Source organism: Dreissena polymorpha, chromosome 1 (genome assembly GCF_020536995.1).
Source record: "Dreissena polymorpha isolate Duluth1 chromosome 1, UMN_Dpol_1.0, whole genome shotgun sequence".
NCBI classification, from domain to species: Eukaryota; Metazoa; Mollusca; class Bivalvia; order Myida; family Dreissenidae; genus Dreissena; species Dreissena polymorpha.
In genome coordinates, this window is record NC_068355.1 from 77985606 (window position 1) to 78012052 (window position 26447).

The 26447-nt window shown below is 36.5% G+C and overlaps 3 protein-coding genes across 5 annotated transcripts in view; 2 read left to right on the forward strand and 1 right to left on the reverse strand.

The window, feature by feature from the left end:
- LOC127836523 (beta-adrenergic receptor kinase 2-like) overlaps positions 1-26447 on the forward strand; it is a 417424-nt gene that overhangs the window by 351559 nt on the left and 39418 nt on the right. The window lies entirely within an intron of this gene.
- LOC127836651 (G protein-activated inward rectifier potassium channel 4-like) lies at positions 1091-4195 on the forward strand. 2 transcript variants are annotated; one of them, XM_052363332.1, is made up of 2 exons: positions 1091-2309; positions 4070-4195. In XM_052363332.1, the coding sequence occupies exon 1, from the start codon at positions 1211-1213 to the stop codon at positions 2288-2290; it is 1080 nt and encodes a 359-aa protein (XP_052219292.1). In that variant the 5' UTR covers positions 1091-1210; the 3' UTR covers positions 2291-2309; positions 4070-4195. The 2 variants fall into 2 exon arrangements, with proteins under 2 accessions (XP_052219292.1, XP_052219301.1); XM_052363341.1 differs by having other exon boundaries at positions 1091-2304.
- Positions 4227-26447, reverse strand: part of LOC127836635 (spermatogenesis-associated protein 22-like) — a 47983-nt gene continuing 25762 nt past the window's right edge. For both annotated transcript variants that reach the window (XM_052363326.1, XM_052363318.1), the window contains exons 7-10: positions 16490-16619; positions 6976-7076; positions 5999-6039; positions 4227-4867 (exon numbers count right to left, since the gene is read on the reverse strand). In XM_052363326.1, coding sequence (XP_052219286.1) covers positions 4717-4867; positions 5999-6039; positions 6976-7076; positions 16490-16619 — 423 coding nt within the window. In that variant the 3' untranslated portion in view covers positions 4227-4716. The remainder of the gene's footprint in view (positions 4868-5998; positions 6040-6975; positions 7077-16489; positions 16620-26447) is intronic.

Here is a 26447-nt window from a genome sequence, read left to right on the forward strand (position 1 = left end):
TATGGACATTATGCACGTCATTTCATCTTGTTCCTACGTCAAAAATTCTGGTTGCGTTGGCACCAATTAAAAAAAATATATATTTCTGACAATGGTGGAGCCGGTAGGGGACATATATTGCTTGGCAATAGTCTTGTTATTATTATTATTTTCTTCTACCGGTTTCACCGGAGGGGACTTATGGCTTGCGCTCTGTGCATCTGTCTGTGAGTTTTTCTGTCTGTCACACTTTTCTGGATCCTGCGTAAACTTTAAAAGTTCTTCATATTTTTTCATGAAACTTGAAACACGGATAGATTGCAATATGGACATTATGCACGTCATTTCATTTTGTTCCAACGTAAAAAATTCTGGTTGCTATGGCAACAAAGAAAAAAATCTGACAATGGTGGCGCCGGTAGAGGACATATATTGCTTGACGATAGTCTTGTTATTCTTATTATTGTTAAATTGTATTCAATGTACAGTTAAAACAATACATGGTGTAAATCTGGTTATGCAATTATTTTGTTCAAACTATCGTAGTATGTGCTATGAAATACATTTGATAAAATTGTGTAATGTTTCCATCACTTGATGTTTAATTTTAAGTTAATAATTGATACATTCAAAGTAAATCATCGACAAAACTTTATTTATATGCAAGAACTCGTCGCTGTAAAAGCTTAGAGGAATAACGTATTTTAGAATATGTAATTAGCTTTTATGCAACATCAAAACATCACAGCTTTTATTATAATAATAGGTATACTGCTAATAATAATAATCCTCCAAATGTGAAAGATGAAAGTCGGCATGCACTTGTAGAGATACATGTAAACAATACATATGAGTCGCGTTCTGAGAAAACTGGGCTTAATGCATGTGCGTAAAGTGTCGTTCCATATTAGCCTGTGTAGTACGCACAGGCTAATCAGGGACGACACTTTCCGCCTTTACTGGATTTTCGTGTAGAAGAGACTTCCTTTAAACGAAAAATACCATAAAAGCGTAAAGTGCCGTCCCTGATTAGCCTGTGCGGACTGCACAGGCTTTTCTAAGATGACACTACGCACATGCATTAAGCCTCATTTCTTCAGAACACGTCTCATTTATTGTTTATAAAAACAAGATACGCGTGCTTTCATATTCAAAAGAATTTTTGTTGCATTCTTGTATATACGTCGATTAGTCGATTGTTCACACATTTGAATTGACACTCGTTTCAGGAATGGGACAAAAAGGTCGCAGATTCCTGGCGGACATCTACCAGACACTGATCGACCTGAAATGGCGCTATGTGATACTTATCTTCCTCGTCCTCTTCATGCTTGTGTACGTCCTGTTCGCCGCCCTTTGGTACCTAATGGCCTACTCACATGGCGATTTCAAGCACTTAGGCGAAAAGGACTGGGTTCCGTGTCTTCATAAAATGAGGAACTTTGCCGACGCTTTGCTATTTTCCATCGAGACTCAAACTACAATCGGATACGGGACCATTTGGCCGGACGCGAATTGTTTTGGTTCAATTCCTTTGGTGTACTTCCAAGTAACTGCAGGCTTCATCCTCGAAACTGTACTACTCGGATTCATGCTGGTGAAAATTGCAAGACCAAAAAATCGCCGAAAGACGTTGGTTTACAGTAGCGTTGCCACTATAGTGAAGGAGGAGGGCGATCTGGTATTGCAAGTGCGCCTAGGAGACTTAAGGAAATCACATCTTGTTGACACCACTGTATACGGAATCTTCATAAAGGACAAAGTTACAGAGGAGGGCGTGCATTTCCCGCTGTTCCAGCAACACATGGATTTTACAGCCCACGGCATGGATGATAGGGTGTTCCTTATCTGGCCCTTAGTTCTCAATCACAAGATCAACGAGGACAGTCCGCTTTACAACATGAAACCAGAAGATATCTTACACGCAAACAACTTTGAGATAGTTGTCATTCTCGAAGGAACCATCGAGTCCACCGGGGAGATCTGCCAAGCTAGGACGTCGTACACGTCCGCTGACATTTTGTGGGGTTACCGATTTGAAAATATCGTCGAATTCGACCACGAACATGGCAAATGGCGCGCTAACTTTAAACTGTTTGATGACGTCACTCCGTCGACAACACCAAAATGCAGCGCAAAAGCGTATGACAACCTGACGAAGGGTGCGGGAAACCTGCGTCGCAGCACCAGCGTCGGAAAACCGATCCTCAGAAAGGCGTACTCCCATAAGGAAGCATTGAACACTGAATCCGTTGGAGATTCCAGTTTAATAAAGAATCTAAAGACGAGTCTTGCAGAGGGTCGTTTTTGAAAGAATTGGATACAGTTGAGTAAGCTTTCTTCTAAGTACCCTACGCGTAGACAACCAGTGGGTACCATCTACCAATGCAATTACAAACAAGCCATATATCGGCTATTTTACTTCTTTTGTTTGATTTAAGTGTTTACCAACATGTTCCATAGGCAAAGTTTGTATAAAAAATATAAATAATGATAGTATGGTAAGATTTTTTTTTACAAAATATGATCTTATGGTCAAAATATACACTAACATTGGTATGTTATTCAAGGATAAAGTAGGAAATGTTGACGTTTGGTACATTATGCATAAATACAGGAAACAGCATGTAAACGATTATGTATTTTGTTCACCTAACCTTTACTGAAGATTATCTAGCAACCAACCAGATCGGCTATCATTAATACATTGGTAGACGGTATGATCACAAACAATAAAATGAATGCTAACCAGGTGTATAATGAAGTCGATATCTGAGCAAAAATTCATCAACAAATCCAACTGTAGTTTCTGTGAATTATTTAAAAGAAATGTATATTTGAGGACAAAAGCTTACTACACTGGTCGACGGAATCATCAGGCTGCTTTGAATTGGTTTTCAAATGGCTTCGTGATTAAGAAATTATACAAAATTTAATGTACTATTATTTTTATGATAATTTTTATGTTATATTACATTTCTTCGAAGTATTCTTATATATATATATATTCATATGCGTTTCTTATGGTGCATGATGGTCATTTAACGTTACTATATAAAGCCCAAGGTATACATTAACATGTAAATCAGTACATATGACAACTGTGTTGTCAGTTGTCAAAACATGTGACGACTAAATGATTACCCATCGATGAAATGTTCACACTTTCCTGCTTGAGTTCAAAGGTTCTTACACAATAAATGAGAAGTAGACAACGTTATGTCTGAAGTGTTAATTACATTGTCCATCAGTCGTATTACATAACAGCTATATACAAATACATATGGGGTTGAAATACTCATTATTCTTGTGGATACGCACAAGAAGTCATGCCTTGGATATGATCAGATGCGAAGTATGTATGAAGTAAGGCGATTAGCTAGAAATTATTTAACTTAATAGCTGTTATACTGCAGCGTTATACACATTTTAGTAAATGCAGAATGTATTGTTTTAGTGAATTATAAAACGTAACACCTTATATTTACTATTACCGGTAATATTAATTCATTTTTTTCAAATTAAATAGTCAATGTTATATCCGCGTTTTGAGTGCAGGCGGCAAAGTGGATATTACAATGAATACCGGGATTCTTATGAAGATGAACAGGAAGGATTATAGAATTTTGGATTTTAAATATTCAAAAAGTAGATCCCGCATTGTGTCCGTTTCTGCAATTGTAGCGAGAACAGAATTGTAGAAAACGACACAATGTAGGTTTTTGCTTATATCACCAACTGGACAACAGTGGATGGATATCGGAAATGGAGTGGCTACGAACGGAATCAATTAGATGTAACTGATGAATGTACTTTTTCATGAAGAATGTACCCGTTAGATGATGATTTAAGACATTAGTTCGACAAATGTGACGAAAAATTGTACAAGATGAGAGCATCATACACCTCAACAATGAAAGTCACTGGAGTTTACAGACGACGTACAGGGTGAAAAACAGCATCAAATTCTGCTTACCGACAGCATTTCGTATCAACTATTATTGTTTATTTTTACGAATGTGGAGAGGCCATGTAGACACTAGGGTAAATAAGTTGTAACTATGTTCTTCATGATCCGTTATCATTTCAGGAGCTGTAGAAAGCAAGCAACGACGTTCAAAGGGCGGATGTACCACAACAGTCACGATGTTCCTGTTTATGCACGTACTTGTATATATTTTTAAATATTCTTTGAATAAACTTGTATAGAGATTTATTTGTGTGAGAATTCCCTCTAAGTAAAGATATTGTGCGTTTTATATATTTTTATTTCTTTTGAAAGAACACACATACTTTATACTATTACATGTATTTCTTAACATTTAAATGAGCATAAACAAGTCTCATATTTCGTTTGAAATAATACAACTGTCAACACAATGATATTTTGTAAAATTTAACCGTTTTAATAACTAATACAAAAAGAATTCCGTGAAAACTTAACTAAATATTATATATAAATTGAGTGCACATGTAATAGGTAAATTGAGAACTTAATACATCTATCCATGGTTTTCCACTAATAATAGCGAGAGAACGCTGTCACAAAGAGTACATATTCCTATTTTATAATTCCACGAGGGCGTGTTCCTGTATATAATTCGAAAAATCTCTTTACTTCCAACAATTTCGTTTTAAAGTAAAAAATAACACACATACGCACAATTTCATTGTGCACGAAATCGTACGACAAAAACAACAACAGCAAAGCTGAAACACATTTCATAAACAGGTTGTTTAAGGCTCCCGTATTTCGCGGATAAGCTTGGACATGAAGAGGGAGCTCTTTTTCGCCAAAGTAGCAGCCATTTTTCGTTCATTCTCCGACGCCGCTCTCAAAGAGAGGCACATAAAGTGCTGCTTATCAATGTCGTACGTGCCAACCAGTCTGGAATATCATTCAACATACCAACTTATTCAGTTTAATATAGCCCGAACTTGTTTTCATAAAAAACAAGAGATGTGTTTGTCAGAAACACAATGCCCCCTATTGCGCCACTTTGAAGCCATATATTTGACCTTTGACCTCGAAAGATGACATTGACCTTGACATTTTACCACTCAAAAATGTGCAGCTCCATGAGATGCACATGCATGCCAAATATCAAGTTGCTATCTTCAATAATGCAAAAGTTATTGCAAAACTTTAGCCAAGGTTAAAGTTTTGGGACACACACAATGAATGAATGACAGACAGACAGGCCAAAAACAATATACCCCCGATCATTCGATCCGGTGGCATAAAAATCGGCATATTATTTATTTCACAATTTCATTATGTAAGATATTGATACATGTTCAAAAAGCGACAAGATATTAGATGTGCGAAATGCGTAACAAAGACGTACATGCCTTATAATTAAACATTAAGTGTTTACTAGAATGGATACCGCTGCAATATATTGGATGTTCTTAGTTCACTAATACATTAGCTCCCCATGATAGATCAGAAGCTCAAAACGTTGCCTTTTTAGTCCATAAACAAATTGCAAACATAAAATCAAGCAACTTTGCACAAAAAAAGGACATGTGTATTTCGAAATTCGGTGTCAAATATGTTTTTGATCTTTGCAGCGGTAAATTAATTAGTTGTACAAGCACACAAGTGATCTGTTAATAACTGTTGAGTTGTTCGTAAAAAATACAGTTAGTAATCGTACACATCGTTGAGTTTTGGACAAAGATAGTGGAACACATATTGAAAACACAATCAGTTTGAATTGCTTTTCTGTTCAGAAAGAGTGGAATATATATTCCATTTCTTTAATCTCCAGCGAAAGCTCAGTCATGTTTACTTACTGCTTTCATCATCAAATGACTGCTAGAAAAGGGTTTATATATATGAATAAACAATACCAGCGTTTTATGCCATAAAACGGTGGCTATAAAAACCAAAATGTGTGATTATAATCAACCGATTTTGGAGGCAATTTATTTATTAATAAAATCGCTGTTTTTATTGAAAAACAGAGAACTATACAGCACACATTTGAAGGACTGCCACATATAAATTACTTGCCTGTAACACTGTCCACGCGTTACTTTGGGGAAGTCACGATCCTGCAAAAAATGTTATAGTATTCTAGCTTACCATCGACAATTATTGTTCACATATTTCCGTTTTGAATGGTATACATTCTGTTTTTGGGCATTATATGGACAACACATTAGAACGTGCCAAGTTCGCTATGGTTGTTGGGAAATAGAAATCGAATTTACTCATAGAGGATAAATGCATTTGGTGATCAAACCAGCAAATGTAGCGAGGGCAAGTGGAAGAACAAAAGTTATGACTCATACTTTAAAAAATGTAGTAATTTAGCCAAGGGCAACAGTGAGGAACAAAGCATGGCTATAAACCAGTCATTAATGTCGATAGTGATGGACTATCGACAGAAGATCAATACAAACATGTCTTTTCAACTTAAACATGTCACCGGTATGTCGTGTATCGATTAATAGTAGGGTTGATAAGTAACTGGCGTACTTATGCTACAAGGCTACATGGTTGATTATTATAAATCGGTAAAGGTAGACACGTGCAGTTTTAAAATCTGCGTACTTCAAGCTCATTTCGACGAAACAATGAAATATAATTTCTAATATTTCCGTTAAAATGTCGGTTCATAATACATGCAAACACTCATATCCCAACTGAAATTATTAAGTAAATAATTACATGCATGTCAATGCTTCATTATTTGTTTATATGTATATTATGTTGGTACGTGAGAATTAAAAAAACATCTTGAAATTATAACTTTCTATGTTAAAGACAACAATAAATAAATTATGTGTTCAAATTGGTTATGAACGTATCTGATGTTATGATACAAATCATATAAAACATAAACCTGTAAATAATAGTCAAAAGTATTATAATAACCACCGAAGTTAGCAGATTAAATAATAACACAATTTGACGCATGTATAACTCATCAGTGTGCATATAACGTTAAACAGAAACGTTTGTACTTGTTCATGGACAATACTTACGATCTCATAGAATACGCATTTCATCATAGTATTTTTCTCATCTCGAATCATGAATTCCTTGCAGTCACCAGCGGCTCTCGATATATTTGAATTCAGATATCCTGACACAGAAAGATAGTGAAAACATTCTTTCACTCTCAAGATATAAATGAAATAATGCTAACGATAAACACAAGATGAAATGTGTTTGAGCTAGAGACTTTAAATGTATTTGCCACTTAGGTCCCGACCTTTTTAAAAACTCCTTAAAACTTAGAGAAGCCGTCCATAAATATTTTTAAAATAAAAATTCGGATAAATAATTTTTAATCGATATACACTAGATTAAAATGGAAGGAAAGCGCCTACAAATCTCTTACATTATGCCATTGTGGTTTTTGTGAGGAATCTAATGCATTAGCCCGTGATGCTTCTGAAGTAAATCGAGACGTAAATATGTGTATATTACCTTGGTACAAAGCGTATACGAAAATTTGTCACTCTTTACTGCTCTTCCGAACTCCCAATATTATTAACCGTTTTGTTTATTAACCAGTCTGTGAAACATTCGTCATTATCAAATGCATTTCTTAAAAAAAAGAGAATGTGCCCATAGGACTCGAGTGCCACCACATTCAACTTTTATTTTCAAAGATGACCTTTTCATCTTTTATTATTAATTTGACCTTTAAGATATTGGGTGTAACAAGCGGCTAATCGTCTTATGATGGTTTTAATTTGTTTAAAACTTAATCCATGAATGTCAAAGTTATGGCATAGATATGTCTATGACAGGCATTTTCAACTTGTTCTTAGACAAAATAGACCTTTGACCCTTAACTATGACCTTGACCTTTGAGGTAGTGAGACAGACCTGTTAAGCGCGACACGTCATTTTATGATGGATTGCATTTGAGCCAAGTTTTGTTTTTTAAGCAAAAAATACATGACAAAGTTCTTAGTAAGACAGGTATTTTAACTTGTTGTTAGGCTAACTTTGACCCGAGACCTCTAATTTTGACAATCGCCTTTTTGTAGGGAGTCGGGTATTACACGCGACACGTAGGCTAATGTTGGTTTATATTTATGTCAAATCCTTTAATAAATGGCTAAGTTATGGCTGAGACCGGAATTTTGAGACGGACATCCGAATGAACTCACGGATACATGGTCGGGCATTGAAACTTCTGTATTGCGCCTTCTTTGAAAGGGATGGGGCACAAAAATAATCATACAATACATGAATATTGAACTTGTCTAAGATTGACATTGATGTTTACAATAACAGCTACATTGTACAAATAATTTCTATGCACGCCAAATGAACTGAAGTATCGTTTCAGACCCACACGTTTAATGTTGTCATTCAAAGCATTGGAAACCAGGAAGTTTTGATATACCTTAAAAAAAAATCTAAAAAAACAACAACAAGAGGGCCAAGATGGCCCTAGTTCGCTCACCTGAGAGGAGTCTATTCATTTAATCTTTACCAAATGTCAAACTTGACCTAGATATTGTCCAGACAAACATCCTGGTCAAGTTTCATCAATATTGAACCAAAACTCTGGCGTATGGAGTGTTTTTGTTTTTGTAAGATTTGACCTGGTTACCTATATTTTGAGTTGACCCCCCTTACCAAACATCAAACTTAATTGCTTACAAAAATAAATATTATGACCAAGATTCATAAAATCTGAAACAAAATTGTGACCCAGAGCGTTTACAAGGATTTTATATAATAAAATGAAAATTTGGACAATCTAAGGGCAATAATTATGGCATTAATTATGTGATTTTGCTCATTATCAAACTTGACCAAGATCTTTCAGCATCATTAATAAAGAATACTTAAGAAATGTGAATGCTATCTAGTGTTTACAAACCATATGTGGACCGACAGACGGCGGACAAAGACCAATCCTAAAACCTCACCTGAGCAATCAGGTGAGCTAAAAAGTGTGTTTCATCGATCTGAGCCATTCTCCAACTTGTCCGAGAAATCAATAAAAAACCAATGTATTGACTAAGTTTCACGATGATTAGGCAAAAAATGTGACTTCTATAGTGTTCGATCACAAGGTTTCTCTCTAGTCACATAAGGAAAACTGCCCCACCCCCTGGCGGCCATGTTTTTTTTACCGATCAGGAACATTTGCGAACTCATTTAAGATATATATTTATAAAACCAATCTTTTCACCAAGTTTCACGATGATTGGGCAAAAATTGTGACTTCTAGAGTGTTCACAAGCTTTTTTTGCAATATAAATATAAAATAACTGCCCCCCCCCCCCCAGGCAACCATGTTATTCAACTGACCGGAACCATTTTCGAACTCAACTCTCGTATCAAGGAAACAAATGTTCTGACCAAATTTCATGATGATTAGGCAAAAATTGTGACTTCTAGTGTTTACAAGGTTTCTCTATAGCCAAATAAGGAAAACTGCCCCGCCCACTGGCAGCCATGTTTTTCAACGGACCGGAACCACTTTTGAACTCAACCAATATATCATTAAGACAAACATTTTGACTAAGTTACATGAAGATTGGGTATGAAATGTGACTTGTACAGTGTTTACAAGGTTTTACTTTTTTTTTGACCTAGTGACCTAGTTTTTGACCCAGCATGACCCAGTTTCGAACTCGGTCGAGATATCATAGGGACAAATCTTTCATGAAGATTGGACAATAAATGTGGCCTCTAGAGTGTTTACAAACAAATGTGGACGGACGACGGCCAAAGACCAGTCACAAAAGCTCACCTGAGCAATCAGGTGAGCTAACAAAAAAACAACAGAAAATAAAGAAAGAAAATAATATTTGTACTTTGCACTACCATTCAGTGTTCCCAATATAGGAATTCAGTATAGGAATTTGTGTACGATTCACTTAAACATAACGTAGTAAAAACCAAAACGACACACTTTTTCAACTTCAAAAAATGTAAATTAATGTTCAACGTGTGAACAATAAACACAAAACAATTAATCTGGAGATACTGAAGAGAGAGTCATGGTCTGTGTGCTTGTCATTATAGGTATTTAACCTTCATTACATCCAGAATACAGTGTGACTTCAACGCCAAGATCGGCAGTGACAACTGAGAATATGAGGAGATCATAGGGAAACAAGGGTTAGGCGAAATGAACGACGACGGGAAGAGATATGCTGCCTTGTGCGCCACAAGTAACTTGGTCATCAGAGAAGTGTTTTCCATCACAGAATAATACACATGGCAACTTGGGTGTCACCAGACCTGTCAACGGAGAACCAGATTGACCACCTTTTCATGGAAAGGAAGTTTCTCCGCTATCATCAGGATGTACGTGTCAAACGAGGAGCAGACATGGCTTCGGACCATCATCTACTTGTTGCCTGCTTGAGCTAAAGCTGAAGAAGAGTTGGACAGGGGGACCTAGCCAACACCAACGTTACAACACTCAACAGTTCAAGGTCACTCTCTCCAACAACTTCCAGGTCCTAGAGGAGTTGCATGAAGAAGTGACTATAGAGCAGAAGTGGCAGAACGTGAAAGAAGCAGTGACTTCTGTCTTCAACATGCCCAAAAGTACTGGGCTCCTAGTCTTACACCCACAAGGAGTGGATATCAGCAGAGACGCTTCAGAAAGTTGCGGAAAGACGAGAAAAAAGGCAAGTGTAAACAACATTAGAACACGAGCCCAAAAGCGAAAGCACAAGAAGAGTACATCCAAGCAAATAGGAGCGTCAAGCAAAGTACTAGAGCAGACAAGAGGAACTACCTAGAGACGATTGCAACAGAAGCGGAAGAGGCAGCCTATCAAAACAGAACTAAAGATCTGTACTCCATCACCAAGAGATTAGCAGGAGAGTTTGCAAAGGCAGAGAGGCCAGTAAGGAACACAAATGGAGGAGTAACAAGACTATTGCCAAGCAATAAAAGTCCCCTACCAGTAGCTCCATTTTTCTAGTCTATTTGTTGCCATAGCAACCAGAATTCTTGACGTAGGAACAAAATGAAATGATGTGCATAATTTCCATATTGCCATCTGTCCATGTTTTAAGTTTCATGAACAAATATGAAGAAATTTTAAAGTTATCGCAGGATCCAGAAAAGTGTGACAGACTTACATACACACAGAGCGCAAACTATGGGTCCTTCTCCGGTTTCACCGGTAGGGGACTAATAACAGATGACAAAGGGCAGAAGAAGAGGTGGATTGAGCACTTTCAGGAGCTACTCAACAGGCCAGCTGCTGTGAACCCACCGGAGATTCTGCCAGCTAAAAACGATCTGCCCATCAATTGCTGCACTCCCACAAAGGAATAGATCAGCAGTGCCATCAAGAAATTGAAGAACGGCAAATCTTCAGGACCTGACAGCATACTGGCAGAAGCATTTAAGGCCGATGTGAAAACCAGTGTGGAGCTACTACACCCACTCATCAGCAAGATATGGGAAGAAGAAATTCCAACAGAGTGGAAAAAAGGTTACCTCATCAAGCCACCCAAGAAAGGAGACATCAGTTCCTGCTCCAACTACAGAGGAATCACACTGTTGTCCATCCCAGGAAAGGTGTTTAATTGCATCCTGCTGAATCGAATTAAAGACACAGTAGACCCGCATCTCTGTGACCAACAAGCAGGCTTTCAAAAGGAGAGATCGTGCACGGATCAGATCGCAACACTGCGCATCATTCTGGATAATCCCTGGAGTGGAATTCGCCGCTGTATGTCAACTTCATTGACTATGAAAAGGTATTCGACAGCGTTGACCCGGAGTCCCCCTGAAGACTTCTGAGACACTACGAAGTGCCAGGAAAGATCACCAACATCATCAGGAAGTCTTATGAAGGAATGACCTGCAGATTAGTTCATGGCAGACAGCTCACGGATGCCTTTGAAGTGAGAACCGGTATGAGACAAGGCTGCTTACTCTCACCTTTCCTGTTCCTGCTGGCCATAGACTGGGTAATGAAGACATCCACATAGCAGAAGCGAAATGGAATTCAGTGGACACTCTGGAAACAGTTGGAAGACCTCGACTTTGCCATTGATTTGGCTCTTCTCTCCCACACCCAACAACAGTTGCAGGAAAAGACAAACATGGTAGCGGACAACTCAGCTAGACTGGGCCTCACCATCAACAGAGGGAAGAGCAAGGTGGTCAGGACCAACGCATCCAACAACACACCCATCACAGTACAGTTCAAGGCAAGGCGCTGGAAGAGGTGGACAGCTTCACCTATCTCGGCAGCATTTGGGACAACCAGGGAGGAACGGATGCTGATGTCAGAACCCGCATAGGTAAAGCACGAGCAGCCTTCCATCAGATGAAGAACATCTGGAGATCCAGCGAAATCGGCATCACCACCTAGATTAGGCTCTTCAATATCATCGTGAAGCCACTTTTCCTCTATGAAGCAGAGACCTGGAGGACCAGTGTTACCACCATAAAGAAAATACAGGTCTTCATCACTACCTGCCTCAGGAAGATCCTCAAGATCCACTGGCCTGACAAGATCTCCAATGAAGAATTATGGAGAAGAAGAAAGCAGCAGCCAGTTAAAAAAGACATCCATCAGAGACGGCGGTGGATAAGCCACACTGTTCGCAAGCATGCATCCAATACGACAAGGCAATCTCTCACATGGAACCCCCAAGGGAAAAGGAGGAGCGGTTGGCCTAGAAACACCTGGCGCCCTGACCTGGATACTAGTGCTGCAACAATATACCGGTATATCGGTATATATCGCAATATGCAATCCGCATATTGTATTGCGATACGATTTTCATCATACCGGTATGAAAATTCTGCAAAAAATCATCCACATTTCGCCCAGAAAAGCCATCCGAAATAATGATATCAAAGTAAACAAAACAAGAAAAAATAAATGTGTTACGTAAAACTAGCATTCTTAAAAGTCTAGTATACGGAGTAGCGTTATTACATGGGAGTCCGTAAGATCTGCTTTTGCGTGTCATACTGTTATATTCAAGGTGAAGCTTATGTAAATACGATACAAAACACAATTAATTACATAATAAAAATGTTAATTAATGTTATTATAAACAGAAGTAATAATGATCCAAAACAAATTACGTAACAGTATTCTAATAAGTTACACAACCGGCTTTTAAACATCCACAATTCTCTTTCGGGTTATTAATCTTCTTGTCGGCTTTTGTAATAGTTCTTAAAATGGCAGACGAAACGAACGCCAAGTTTGACTTTATAGACAATTCCAATGGAAAAAGTGTTGTTTTTGGGCATATTTAAGTCTTAAAAGGAAGAGAGAAACGAATGAGATCGAGGAAGGGGTAGAATAGTGTAAGCGGTGTAAGGATTGTGTCAAACGTGGTGGCGGAACATCAAATTTGTTCTTGCACTTGACTCTTGAGCGGCACCACAAAATTTTGTAAACTGAGCAATAACTATGCTTTACCAGTTTGAATAAAACAGTAATGACTTGGTCATATTGTACTTGTAGCATATTAATAATCAATTAATGTTAATGTCCCAGAGATTTTTTGTATACACTATACAGTATACAGCACACAATTGCGCATCATTTATAATGTTTAATGGGAATATCCAATGGACAAAATGACAATACTTATCTTTCATTTATAACAAAATTCTTTGTAAAGCCAAAATATGAGTTGATTGTGTTTATAATTCATTTTGTAAAAAAGGCCAGAATTGCCAATAGGATATAACTAAAACCTAAACATACAATACAAATGTTATGTTTATGTAATTAAGTTGGTTTTGGTGATTAGCTGGCGAGTTATAATTCTGGTACAAGTAAGCAATATATTGCAATATATTGCAATACGTGTTTTTGAACTGACATTATATTGCAATACGGTTTTAGGCGTATTGTTGCAGCACTACTGGATACAGATGCTAAGTAGATGGGCTAAACATGGGAGCAGCTGGAGAGACTAGCCCAGAACCGATACACCTAGAGGAAGCTGGCCGCCCAGATGGAACCACAGGCCAAGATGAGATGACATCCGGAATTATGCTCCAAGCAAGAAACAGACTAAACAAAAAATTAGCAAAGGCCAATATCTCTAAAAACGCTGGCAAAGAGTTTTCGTTCTTACACTCTGCGCTAACTCTCAATATCCTTGATCAATGTAATGCCATTTATCTAAATAGCTTCAATACTAAGGGAGTCATGCTCTGCACAAATCAAGTCACTGAAGGGTCATAACCCTGTGAATCCCAGAGAGAGTTATAGCCTTTGTACTCTCCCCTTCACGCTTTCAGTCATATTCACTACTTTCTAAGTTCCTAGGGTATGCTCTGTACGAGAAAAAAAGAGTTAAGCAAAAAGCAATATTTCCGATAATACTGATAAGAGCGTTGTGATTTGTGTATTCTGCCCTTCATGTAATGAACACTTTTGGTGTACCTAGTTTTATTAAAATATCGATAGCCTTAAGAGAATTATGTTCTGCACAAGAAAATTTACTGAAGGGCAACAATTGTAAATTCTGAAGCTAGAATAATGGTCCTTGCAATCTCAATTTCCGATGAAAGCGCTCCATAATTATGACGTTCTAAACAAATATCTTCACTACTTCCAAGATTTATAATCCCCACAAAAAGAGGGACAGAACGGAAGACTACAGGATGACAAACTTACAGACTGAAGGATTGATGATAGGATTAATATATTAAGCATGTATACTGACCAGTGGCCTTCTAATTAAAAAAGTATGGTAAAAGAAAGGCTAGTGTTTTCAAAAAGAAGGGCAAAAGAAGGGATTTTGCATAAAACAAATAAGAACAGTAGTTATAGGTTTTGACTTTTAGAGTGTTAACAAGTTTTTACTATAGCCATATAAAGAAAAGGCCCGCCCCCTGTCGGCCTTGTTTTACAACCAACCAGAATCATTTTCAAACTCACCAAACATATCATTTGAAAAAATCTTCTTGAAGTTTTATAAAGATCAGAGAATTAATGTGGCCTCCAGAGTGTTAACAAGGTTTTACTATAGCCAAACATGGAAAAATGCCGGTTTGCCTGGCGGCCATGTTTTTCAACAGACCAGAACCATTTTTGAACTCATCTAAAATTTAATTAATAAAACAAATTTTCTGAGCAAGTTTCATGAAGATTGGACTATAAATGATACTTTCAGAGTGTTAAGGTTCTACTATAGCCATATAAGGAAAAATGCCCCACCCCCTGGCGGCCATGTTGTTCATTAAACCAAACACATCCAAGATATCATAGGGGCGAATGTTCTATCCAAGTTTCATGATGATCGGACAATAAATGTGGCCTCCAGAGTGTTAACAAGCTTTCACTATAGCTATATAAGGAACAAGAGGGCCTGAAAGGCCAAAAGTTGCTCACCTGAGATAAACAAGAGGGCCTGAATGGCCCAAAGTCGCTCAGCTGAGATAAACAAGAGGGCCTGAAAGGCCTAAAGTCGCTCACCTGAGATAACAAGATATTATTGGGACAAATCTTCTGACCAAGTTTCATGAAAATCGGAAAATAAATGTTGCCTCTAGAGTGTTAACAAGGTTTTACTATAGCCATAGAAAAATGCCCCGCCCCTTGGTAGCTATGTTTTTCAAGCAAACAGAACCATTTTGGAACTCATCCAAGCTACTATTGAGACCAATCTTCTAACCAAATTTCATGAAGATTGGACAATAAATGTGGCCTCTAGAGTGTTAACAAGGTTTAACTATAGCCATGTAAGGCAAAAATGCCCCGCCCCCTGGCTGCCATGTTTTTAACCAACTAGCATCATTTTCAAACTCGTTTAATATGTTATTAGGGTGAATCTTCTTACCAAGTTTCATGAAGATTGGACAATAAATGTGGCCTCTAGAGTGTTAACAAGGTTTTACTATAGCCATATATAGCCATATAAAGAAAAATGCCCCGCCACTAAGCAGCAATGTTTTTCAAGCAAATATCAAAATTTTCGAACTCATCCAAGATATCATTGAAACCAATCTTCTGACCAAATTTCATGAAGATTGGACAATAACTGTGGCCGCTAAAGTGTTAACAAGGCAAATGTTGAGGCCGCACAACACACCATGGACAAAGGCGATCACAAAAATCTCACCATGAGCACATTGTGTTCAGGTGAGCTTAAATGCCCTTGCCGCCATGTTTTTCAACCATTTTCGAACTTGTCCAAGATATCATAGGGACGAAACTTCTGACCAAATGTTATGAAGATCAGACAATAAATGTGTCCTCTAGAGTGTTAACAAGGCAAATGTTGACACTGCACAACAGTCAAAAGTCAACAACAAAAGTTCACCAAGAGAACATTGTGCTCAGGTGGGATCAAAAACATTATACTTCAAGCATTAACATAATATTTTCCTCACGTGCAATATCGTTATTACCAGTTTATATTTTTGTTTATTATTAAACAATTATTTATAAATTATAAGCTTAAATTTTCACTGCATTTTGCAATAGCAAAAACTTGCATTATAATTAACACAAATACATTGGTAAAGGAGGGCAAAATAGAGAAATATATAAATTATTTAAGTCCACTATACCACACGTCTCCAACAAGACTGGTAATTTGTCTTTCAAAGATGCCCAGCGCTGTACATCTTTAACATCACATGTGATGAAGTGTGTACTCTTTTCAAGATCACAGGAACTGGTATTATTTGAAGACTTCATCTGAAATATCCATGATTCTGAATTTCAAAAGTAATATTTTATACTTTGTGTCTTAAAGGTACTTGTCAACAGATTTTGGCATGTTTTGGAATTTTCATTAAATGCTTTAAATTTATAAATGTAAATATTGGAGCTAAAAGCTCCAATACAAAACAAGATTACAATTAAAGAAAGAAACAAGGGACAAAATTGTCACAAAACCAGGTTTTCATTGTGAAAAAAAAATCTGATAAAGGGAGAAAACTCAAACTGAACTTTTGAAATGAACAAACAAAATTAACCCCCTTTGTAAGTTTGTTTTTAAAAAAAATCTATTTTTAGTCGTGGCGACCTTGACATTGGAGATATTGACGTGATTCTTTCGTGCGACACACCGTCCCATGATGGTGAACAAATGTGCCAAATGATTTTAAAATCTCACAATGAATGACATAGTTATGACAGGGAAAAGCTCATTTATGGCCATTTTTGACCTTTGAACTCAAAGTGTGACCTTCCCCTTGGAGATATCGACGTAATTATTTCGCGCGACACACCGTCCAATGATGGTGAACAAATGTGCCAAATGATTTTAAAATCTGACAATGAACGACATAGTTATGGCCCGGACAAGCTTGTTCCGCCCACCCGCCAGCCCGCCCGCATTCGCCAATCTAATAACCAGTTTTTTCCTTCGGAAAACCTGGTTAAAAAAGTTAACCACACCAGGGCAGAAACTATTGGAGTAATAGACCCTTTCAGTTATTCGCATTTACTATTGTAAGAGTTGTGTCCCTTGGCCGGATGTGATGTAATGAGATGATACAAAATCTGCCAGAGAGAAAATTGTACAATGTCGCTGATATTATCAACGTCTCTTGCACTTTACCGTATATGCGTAAATTGCACAAATATTTCATTTTGTTTTATATTGAAGCCTATTATTAAGCTATTGCTTTTCGCATATTTCATTTTAGCACTGTTACCACTAAACTTTGAACGTAAATATTTTATTAAAATGCCAAATATTGAAAAAAGCGCCGAACGTTTATATTTAAATATTATTGATCATTGGCATATGATTTGAGCGCTTTTTTACCACTTGGGAACATGACCTTTACCATTGAAAATGAGAATTGAAGTGTCAAGTCACCCCACCTGCAAATTTTAGACTATGCCCACTGGTTGGCAAAAAGAAGTGGAATTCATATAAGCGCATAAAGGGAAGGCTGACAAAATCATCGTTTGTAATGATAATCATGCAACATATCAAATAAAATTTTACTAGTTATGTCTGAATAAAACATTTGCATGCAAGGAAAAGCATTTTTGAAACGATTATATTGTTGTTACAATTTGTTTTTACTAACAACGAACTCGGGAGTAGAAAACAATGTAAGTGCTCGGTATGTGGTTATGACCAAAATCTCCATACTTGGTACTTCTTCGGGACCATTATTTTTGTTAAAAAATTCTCATCAATTGAACTTATTTCAGAATAAACAAGGGCTGTTTGTAAAACATGCATGCCCCCCATATGGGCTGTCAGTTGTAGTGGCAGCCATTGTGTGAATACGGTTTTTGTCACTGTGATCTTGACCTTTGACCTAGTGACCTGAAAATCAGTAGGGGTCATCTGCCAGTGATGATCAATGTACCTATGAAGTTTCATGATCCTAGGCCTAAATATTCTTGAGTTATCATCAGGAAACCATTTTACTGTTTTGAGTCACTGTGACCTTGACCTTTGACCTAGTGACCTGAAAATTAATAGGGGGCATCTGCCAATCATGATCAATGTACCTATGAAGTTTCATGATCCTAGGCGTAAGTATTCTTGAGTTATCATCCGGAAACCATTTTACTATTTTGAGTCACTGTGACCTTGACCTTTGACCTAGTGACCTGAAAATCAATAGGGGTCATCTGCAAGTCATGATCAATCTACCTATCAAGTTTCATGATCCTAGGCCTAAGCATTCTTGAGTTATCATCCGGAAACCATTTTGCTGTTTCAAGTCACTGTGACCTTGACCTTTGACCTAGTGACCTGAAAATCAATAGGGGCCATCTGCCAGTCATGATCAATCTACCTATGAAGTTTCATGATCCTAAGCCTAAGCGTTCTTGAGTTATTATCCAGAAACCATTTTACTATTTAGAGTCACTGTGACTATGACCTTTGACCTAGTGACCTGAATATCAATAGGGGTCATCTGTTAGTCATGATCAATGTACTTATGAAGTTTCATGATCCTAGGCCTAAACCTTCTTGAGTTATCATCCGGAAACCATCTGGTGGACGGACGGACCGACTGACTTGAGCAAAACAATATACCCCCTCTTCTTCGAAGGGGGGCATAATTAATCATTTAAGGAATGAAAACAAGTAATGATGAAAACCAACAACAATTAAGAAGATCGATTTACGCAACATATTGTACCTGATTTGAAACTTTATCTGTCTGAAAAAACGTACCTTGTTACACATAAAATAAATTCTCTTAAATAATGTAATTGTTTGATTTAATTGTTCACACCAATGTTGACACTCTTTGTTGCAGCATTTTTATCCCGGTGTTTTATTGCACCTTTGTTCATCACAACCGATTATCTTGTTATAATTGAATACTGCCAAGATTACAAAGAAAACAAGGTGTCATAAACCCAGGGACCTATACTTGGGTCCCTGCATTAACCACATGTTGCAGCCTAGTGTCTGGTAATCAAACACAATTTATGATACCCCAATGTCATCCCACTTTGGCATTCATTTTAGCCAAATTTTAATTTGAGGTATTTAATGGGTAACGGCAAATGTAAACTCCGCTATTACGTGTATAGATTTAAGTACGTTATTTCAGTGTACAAAACACCATCATGAAAACAAGCAATCACAATAGGGTAAACAATACTTGTGTTAAATAAATTAAATATATAGATTTATAGATCATAAAATGCTATTTGTATGATTTGTATCACTCCTTATCATTAGTAAAGAGATTTCAATATACATGCAAAGACATTTCAATTTGCATAATATGCAGAGTTCTTTTCCGTATGTATGCTAACATTCATTAATATTGTCATTCAATGTAAACGAAACGAAAATCCATTCAATGGAAAAGAAAATGATAAAATTTAACAATTGTTATGTATTCCGCTTGTTAAGGGCTTTGTTTTACAATTGATTAAACGCATCTCGATCGCTGATGAACAACAACAATATCCACACCACTTATAATTGTGATCAAATAAATATATGTTTCATTATTTTTAAACATCATTTATAAAAGTCTTACTATAAGAAAGAATACGGATTATTTAGTTGTTTTGTTTTGTGGGATTTTCAGTATTTAGTCTCCAATCACGTTCTCTGATGAACAATACCGCTGCTGTATTAGCAGTATAAAGCGAATATCAAAATTTCATTAGAAAAAAATACATTATTAACAATTAGGTAAGTTCAAATCTTTTTGTGCATATGTTCAGTCCATTTATATCGTTGAAAAAAATTCTAACAAGATTTCTGTTCTCGTCTACAATCTATACACTCGATTATCAAATGCATGACGTCACACATGGGAGATAATTAAAAATGGCAATAACTGAAAGGGTCTACCGGTATAGTCTTGCGCTTTAACCATTTGGCAATCCATGCTGTTATAGTTCTTAGCACCGTCTTTATCCTAATAAACGCTCCCGCCCTAATAAACGTGCCCCTATCGTATAATAAAATGAAGGAGTGATCAAAATAATAGCGCCCCCATTTCTCGGCTGCTAAGGGGTAAAGTAATTGCGTTTTATTGAAGGAAATTTTTTTTAACAACAAGGTCATTGGCAAGAACCTTATAGAAATAAAACTTTAATAATAATTACATGTATAACAAGGGCTGTTTGTAAAACATGCATGCCAGTTACCTGCAATAACCCCAGTAGGGGTTACCTGCCAGTCATGATCAATGTACCTATGAACTTTGATGATCCTAGGTGTAAGCATTTTTGAGTTATCATCCTATCATGATCCTAGGCCTAAGCGTTCTTGAGTTATCATCCGGAAACCAATGTGGTGAACAGATGGACCGACCAACCTACCGACATGTGCAAAACAATATACCCTTATATATACAATATACTCTTCTTCGAAGGGGGGCATAATAACATATATATTTGGAACAGATCGATGTTAAAATTAAACTCTAACATGCAGGCGATTTTATTATTGTATCGGTGTTTTCAGTTTTAAATGCCAAGTTCATGTTACGTTTTTTTTGACACCGTGCATTTTAAATACGGATCTACCCAGGTTGTTCAATATGCGGTACGCTGGGCCAAAGCTACCGTACCCATAAACCTTCACTAATTAACACCCTTCATATCTCGGCCACGCATACTGTTACAGTTCTCACTACGGTCATATCGACAACGGCCCTTTCATTTCGCATGATAATAGGGTGTAGTATTATTATAAAACTATTTGTGATATGTTTACGATTGCTCAATGAACTCGGAACATTTCGCAAATACTGGTTAACACATTTTAGGTGTTGGCTCATATTATACCTAAAGGAGGGTGAAATTAACGTGCCCTCTTTGTGATTTGCATCGCGCCCAGGCGCGTTTATTAGGATAAAGACAGTATATTTTATACTTTTTTTTAGCAATCCAGGAAGTTTAAAAAACAACAACAACAGAACTTTCCAAAATTCAATCCTTTTGTGTTTGTAATTCTTCAGTATTTTTAGGTTTTTAAAGTGTTAAAAGATGCATATAGTGGATATTTTTGAGCATAGAAAATGTTATGTAGTATTGTTTCCTCGCTAATAACATAACTCACAGCTGTTAATCACGGGAGCCACCTCTTTTTTGTGACGCATTAATAACTGAACCAATGCTACTTCCGAGGTGGCGCTAAGGACCGGATGTTTTGAAATTTCACTGATAATTCTTCTGGTTAAGTCAGTTTTATATGTTCCACATACTGGTATTTCAAATTATTTTAAACATCGGGCAATGTAACAAGTGCGATTCAGCGAAGATAATAGTCATCCACAAATGTACAGAAACATACAATCACAACCCATTTGGAAATGTGAGGACGTTTATAAGTTGTATCATAGTGAACAAACTTGATGTATTATTTTTTATTATTAAAAAAAATCGGGCAATGTAACAAGTGCGATTCAGCGAAGATTTTAGTCATCCACAAATGTACAGAAACATACAATCACATCCCATTTGGAAATGTGAGGACCTTTATTAGTTGTGTCATAGTGAACAAACTTGATGTATTATGCACATATGATGAGCAAACATCAACCACTTAAATCCCTCAGGACATCAAAACATTGCTTTAAACATGTACAATGTGTTGCATGCACAAAAACACTGGCTTCTTGTCGATCTAAAAGGTAATTTTGCATTCCTGCAAAAAAAGATGAAGCAAATGCAAAGGAGGTGGCAATAATGACAGGAAATGGCACCAATGCACCTTTTCAGCTATTTTAATTTTTAGACCATACACTGTTTGTGTGGTATTCCAGATTGTGTTCCATTTTTTTATTTATTTATTTGATCATAACAAAATATAAGGAAAGTATTAGGGATGGGACGGAATATCCGGATATTCGAATCCAAAATTCATATTCGAATATTCTATTTGTATGCAAAGATACTTCTTAAAAAGTTATACATACATGTACAAAGTCACAGTTCCGGTTTAGTGCAGACGACTTTCCTATATAAGTCATTGTTTTGATAACAGCTGCCATCAATGAACGAGATGAAAATTAGCAAACGGGAGGGAATAAGGAGAGGGACCAATCGCCAATTTACTTACAATTTATATTGATGCATTAAACTATTTTCGGAGAATCAGTCAAAAATGAAAATTAATTTATGTGAAACATCAATGTGTATTGATAAGCATTCAATTTGTTTGATATACAAAATCTGTGTTTTGAAAGGTCTTTTTACCTCAGGTGGTATAATACACATTATCTTTGGATTTGATTGGGCCGCAGTCGGCTTTTATTTCAGTGCGACACATCTATCAATATCAATTAGTGACCCATATCATAAAACACCATGGTGTGAATGCCTGATAAAATCAATAATTTGCCGATAAATTGCTGATAAGGTGTCAAAAACTACACTGTTGCACTCGAGTAGTAGAAGTAGATGGTTATAAGGGACAATAAAGGGATTAGTGATAGTAAGTTTTACCAAGACAGACCTTGAATATTGATTATTATCGTTAATTTATGGAACTTTCGTTGTGTTTAACAAATGTCGGGCAAAATTGGCTCATATCATGACGCCGGACCAAATACCCCAAAAGCGGGACTGTCCCACCGAGATCGGGACGTATGGCATGTTTGTTTTCAATACTTTATCCATTTATTCAATCAATGTTTATTTAATCAGAATTTAGTTACTCAAATATTAACCAATTAAATCGTCATGAATCTTACTTTTATAAAAAATAGCGAAAACAAAAGCAGAAATCAATGGGAAGTAATCCGTATCAATTTAAAGTGTTGAAATAAATTAAAATTACGTTAATGTGTTTTCCGGAAATATCTTATATCTAATGAAAATAAACAGCATTTATTTAAAAGAAAGAAATAATTATCAAAAATACTTTTTTCTAAAATTCTTACTCTATCAAGGGTTTCACAGCTGCACATATGATACGATCTATAGTGGTATTAGTGGAAATATGAACTAGCACGTTGCTCCAGACGGTCATAAGTTCTGACATTTTAATATATGGTTTAAAAACTGAATATTCGAATATATTCGAATAATGACAAATGAATATTCGAATATCATTTTCAGTACTCGTTCCCATCCCTAGAAAGTATATATAACTATGAAGAAACATGTGTTGAAAATACATTTTAAAGACTTTGTAATTGAATATACTATAAACTGGAAAGTAGAACAAGTATAATACAAGAGCACCGCCTTGCGGGTGTAGACCGCTCATCTATTTTCTTTTTAAAGGTGAAGGAACTCTCATTTTCAATCACAAAGGAGGGAGGGGTGGAGTGAAGAGGGGTGTATAGTGTGGGGGCGTGGACATTTATTACATTATCTTCCAAATATGCAGAAAAAAATGCGAAAAAAAAAATGAAATCTTGGGTGCGATGGTTGGACGGTATTTCAAACATCAAATAATAAAAATAAATATTTGTGTTTTTAACCGTTTAAAAAAAAAACTATTTGGGGTGGGGGGGGGGGTATAGTATAGTGTGATGGTTTGGGTGGAGTCTATTGTGGTATGTCAGGTGTAAGAGAAGTATCAATCAAATCTAATCATAAATAAAGAAGCTATGTTAGCGTTTCCGATCGCAAAAATCGCCATAGGCGATTGAATCTTTCAGCTGGCGATTAAAGTTTAAAATGTGAATGAAAATGGCGATTGCAAAAAACACTGATATTTCTCTATAAGTATATAATATTCCCTACTTTTAAAGAGAACTCGGTACCGATTTCCACATGTAATCGCCATAAAAGCTCCAGGTGGTAATAGATAGTCCATTGATAAGAGATAACCGGATGCCCGTATCGTATATTCAAGCCACATAACACAGTCATGTATGCTGACAGATGCATCACGGGAAATTTTCAGGTAACTTTCCAGTCGCCAAACTGTGTTATTAAACGTCCAATCGGTTACGAGATTGTTTATGGAGGCGGAGTTATATAGCGATTATTATTTTTGATTGACGTCGGTCACAGAGTAAGCGTTTATTTCAGGTTTATTAACAATGAATCACAGTTGTAGCATTAATACGTGATATAAAAACGGTAAATAAAGCAGTACATTAAAGGCGGTTTCAGGCATCATCATCACACCTATTTACTGTACTGTAAACAAACATTATTGGGAGAAGGGGGGTGGCGAATAAGAGTTACGCAAGACCCACCCAATCAAAGACCGGGGCATATCGAAAGTTCTAACATTGTATACTGTTTATGCCAGTGCATGAAAATAAATATAAATGAAAAAAAAAAAAAAAAAAAAAAATTGATTTCAGGTAACAAATTATTTATTTAAATGTGACTTCATTGATAATTTAATACAGTCATTGTTGATACCTATAGATTCATGATAATGATTATTTCGTTCATTGAGCAAATAAGGTTATAATGTGGGTCGTTATCGTAGTGCTAAAATTTGGCTACTAATTTATTTTCCTTAGCGCCAACCTAGAAGAAGTTATGGCATTTTTAGCAAAATTTAATAATTTGACCTTGAGAGTCAAGGTCATTTAAAGGTCAAGGTAAAATTCAACTTGCCAGGTACAGTAACCTCATGATAGCATGAAAGTATTTGAAGTTTGAAAGCAATAGCCTTGATACTTTCAGTGCCCCAGATAAGCTGCGTATCTGCGTCTTTCACCCTATTAAAATGTTTAAAAACGCAAAGAAATACAATATCATGCATATTGAAAACGCACCCGATTTGCCTTTTACGCACATTCGTCTTATTTGATGCGTACGATACAATAGCTTTGATCGAAAAAACTTTGCTCATTTTCGGTATTTTTTGCGATTATTTTCGTTACGCGTTGACGCTTTTATTCAGCAAGCGCCTGGATGACGGGGCAATAAAACAGTCAAAGCTATTCAAACGCTCTGCGGACTAGATTTCATAGTTAAATAAAGCGGCTGACAAAATTATTTACGACGACATACATGCGTTTTCAATCTGACTTAATCCGTCGTTCATTGTGCAAATATTTGTAAAGTGTCTGTACTTTCAGTTTCTAATACGATGCGTAATAAAAATGTCTAAGAGAAAGACGTCCGCAATTGTTGCGCCAAAATATGTGTCGATCGCTAACTTTATCGAACCAAGAAAGCAAGAGTCAATAAGTGCCGAATCATTCGTGTTATCGATTTTTTTTAAGTTTAAAGTTTATATTATTGACAGTTTCAAGGATTAAAGATGTTATGAAACATCAGTTTATTAAAGTTAATTATATTAGTTTACAGTTTTATTGAATCAATACAATTGTGTGCAGCTTCAACAGAAGTAAAGCAGCAATGGTTTTACTGTATGCATCTTATAACTCATTTCACCCTATTCCAAGAATGAAATCACCCTATTTTTCAAAATCAGTGGGTGAAAACCCTATTACCGAAATAATTATCTGGGGCACTGATACTTTAGAAGTAAAGTGGATCGAAACACAAAATTTAACCATATATTCAAAGTTACTAAGTCAAAAAAGGGCCATAATTCCGTGAAAATGACAACTAGAGTTATGCAACTTGTCCTTTTACTGTACCCTTATGATAGTTTGCGAGTGTTCCAAGTATGAAAGCAATATCTATGATAGCTTAGGGGTAAAGTGGACCAAAACACAAAACTTAACAAAATTTTCAATTTTCTAAGTATAAAGGGCCCATAATTCCGTAAAAATGCCAGTCAGAGTTACATAACTTTGCCTGCACAGTTCCCTTATGATAGTTAATAAGTGTTGCAAGTATGAAAGCAATAGCTTTGATACTGTAGGAATAAAGTGGACCTAAACACAAAACTTGACCAAATTTTCAATTTCTAAGTATAAAAAGGGCACATAATTCTGTCAAAATGCACGCCAGAGTTATATAACTTGGCCTGCCCAGTCCCCTCATGATAGTATGTAAGTGTACCAAGTTTGAATGCAATAGCATTGATACTTTCTGAGAAAAGTGGACCTAAATGCAAAACTTAACCGGACGCCGACGCCAATGCTGACGCCGACGCCAAGGTGATGACAATAGCTCATATTTTTTTTTCAAACTAGTGACCTGAAAATCAATAGGGGTCATCTGCGAGTCATGATCAATGTA

Bases quoted from the DNA above. Each gene is read 5' to 3' on its own strand.
- LOC127836651 (XM_052363332.1), top strand. From the start codon at position 1,211: ATGGGACAAAAAGGTCGCAGATTCCTGGCGGACATCTACCAGACACTG.